We start from the raw sequence: 2,982 nt of genomic DNA, 5'->3' as shown, positions 1-2,982 counted from the left end.
TGATAAAATGTCAGAAGATTGACAATTCTTCCAGTGAGGTTCTTAAGTCATTTTTTGTTATCATGTGATATATTGTTGGTTTGCCAAGAAAATATATTTTTACGAGATATAAATATATGTTTTCATGGGATATGAATATAGAATGAACTCTATCTCACCGCCGATCATCCAAAACACCTTCAATTGTTGTGGCTAAGACTCCTTCTCCAATACCAAAACAATTGGAGAGATTTGCTAGAGCACTAAAGCCAAGCAGGAAAAGTGTGGCAAATCATCCAATTGAGGCTATCATGAAGCATTTAGTTGTTATATCTTCTGAGACCACACTTAAAGCACTGTTCTACTTCTCTTCAAGATCAAAGCTTTGTGGCAATGGATTCACAGCTGCTGCATCTTCATCACAGAGAGCCAAAGCGGCAGTGATGAAAACCTTATTCTTCATAAGACATTGTGGCTTCTCCTACATCAAACACCTTGATGGCAAGGTTGCCATGATCTCCATTTCCAACAACACTGGTTTGGTTTAATTAGGTTTATTCAAATTCTATATAAATGTATCCACCTTGTCACAAACTCTCATCAACATCTAATATGGAAGCATAACATGAGGTGCTCTCAAGTTTTAATTTGATCTAATGATCAAACTCCTTTCCCCAATTTTTTGTCTAGAAACAAAGTATTGTAAAGAAATGAGAAAAATTAAAAAAATAATAGACAACAAACTATTATAAATGATAGATGTGAACAAAATAAATGATATGAAGCCAAAAATATGAAAATAGAGCAAGAATAACTAACATTCTTCAAAGAGAATAAACAATTTTTGTACAGATATTTGTGAAATTTTTATTTCATTTTTTTGAGTTCATTTGACCATAATTTCTGGTTTTCGTTTATTTGTTGAAATTTGCTAAATCTCAGATTTGTTAGATTACCATGTGAACCACACAAGATTCAGGAAGATCTGTGATGATACTCAATCCTTTCATCAGCTCTTTAGGGAAAAATCCAATGAGCTGGATGAAGTAATCAGCAATTTGGAAGGAATGAAGCAATGATATCTTGTTCTTGTTTATGAATTTGTATTGTCACGTGGATTAAAAATCTTAATCAAGTATATCATCAATTGATGTTTCTAGTTTTTTCCTCTTTTTATGCTCTTATTGTCTGTGTTTCTGTGCTGAAGCGTAAAAGGTGTGAATTTCAGAGTATCTGTAGTAGTTTTTGATTGAATCGGACTGATATAATCTATGATTTGGGTATCAACTTATTTTCTTGGGGGTTGGTTGGGTTTGGTTATGCACTTATTTAGATGGTTCTTGAGAATTTTTTTTGAGTGAAACAGGACGAAAGGTGAAAAGAGTATCTTCCTTGTATTTATGTAATTGATTCTATATAAGAAATCTCTTGTTCACCTATTAATGCGATACCGTGCTGTAAATTATCGCCGAAGTTATCAAAATTCTACAACAAACTAGTTTTGAGCTGCGCATGAGGAAAGCTCGGTGGGAAAATACAGTTCTTGATCACACACACGAGCAAGCCCTAAAAGTCCTTCATCGCAACTTTGCAAATAAAAGTTTCAACATAATAACACACACACACACACACACACACACACACACACACGAGAAAGTCTTTCATCGCAACTTTGCAAATAAAAGTTTCAACAAAATAAATGCAATAAGAAGGCAACCTATCTTTTCTACCAACCTCCAAGAAAGCAATTAACAAGATTGGAGAAAACAAACATAACATGCGAAAATACTCGTATTGAGTTTAGAAAGGTTGTAATAATGGTTAAACTCTAGCATAAACGTAGAAGAAGAAGCCCCCTCAAGCTAAATTTATATATCAAGTCAATTATAAAATATATAAAGTCAACAAGAAATATCAAGTCAGCCAAAAGATCATCATATAACTTCATGGCTTACAAACCCCATATGTACAAACTGCTTCAACCTCCTCAGTCACAATCTGTTTCTCCAAGCATGTCCTGTATTTAGCAAAGCAAAACATTACTTCATTAGTACTTCAAATCATGAGGATTAAAGAACTAACTTCTTTCTGATGATGAGATGATATAAGAAAGATACAATCTTGTTACCTGCCCCCTCAGCGCTGGAAAAAAAAAGGTATCGATCAAACTCACTCTTTCCCATCTTCAGGTTTGAAAAAGTAAATCGGATCTGGATAATGCGCTAACTTGACTTCTAACATCTCATTCCCTGGGATTTTCAAATCCATGGTCGTAGCTTCTACCTCTTGTGTAGATGATGAATCATCTAAAAACATTTTCATATACATTAACAAAACATATCATCAACATAAACAATAACTGAATCATATCTTACGAAAACGAGACACAGAACATCAAAAACAAATCAGCTCTAGTATACTAAATGTTCATGTAGAGATATATATATATATAAGAATTCCAAAATACGAATACACAAATGCTCTTCCCTATGTAAATCCCTTTTTATAACCTAAATTATGAATTCCATATACAAATTTCAATTTCAGGGGAAAATGAAATTGAAGCTACACAGATGAGAGGAATATATATACCTGGAGGAGGGATGAAGAAAGAGGAAGAAGGCCAACCAAAAGGAGACGAAAGAGAAAGAGTCTCTTCCTCTGTCAACGGATTAGTCACCTTATCGACCAAATTCGCAATCTTCTTGGCGGTGATCTGATGGGGAGGTACCCAAAAGGAGGAGCCAGGTGCGAAAGGGAGCCAATCCGGGGTCGAGTTATGGACGATGATCCTTCGAACGAACTCGTTTAGCTTCTTGAGAATCGCGGCTTCGGCTTCGGTTTTGGTATCTATGTCGACCTCGATGAGGTTTGGTGTCGATGAAAAGCGGCGGCTGAAACAGACGGAGTTTGGTGGTGTCGGTGTTTTAATCGCCGCCGGGTTGTTGAAATTACGGAGGAGGAAGAATCTTCCGGTTGGGATTAGGGTTTTTGAGAGCAATC

At 35.6% G+C, this 2,982-nt stretch overlaps 1 protein-coding gene across 1 annotated transcript; it reads right to left on the bottom strand.

Annotated features, from left to right (window-relative positions):
- LOC104710666 lies at window positions 1,742-2,980 on the bottom strand (the record flags this gene model as incomplete). Its single annotated transcript, XM_010427306.1, has 3 exons — window positions 1,742-1,996; window positions 2,108-2,285; window positions 2,572-2,980. Coding segments are annotated over 2 exons (546 nt in total), but the record flags the coding sequence as incomplete, so codon positions are not given.

The sequence above is a fragment of the Camelina sativa genome, chromosome 1, assembly GCF_000633955.1.
Source record: "Camelina sativa cultivar DH55 chromosome 1, Cs, whole genome shotgun sequence".
Lineage (NCBI taxonomy): Eukaryota > Viridiplantae > Streptophyta > Magnoliopsida > Brassicales > Brassicaceae > Camelina > Camelina sativa.
This window is presented reverse-complemented; position numbering and strand designations above follow the sequence as displayed.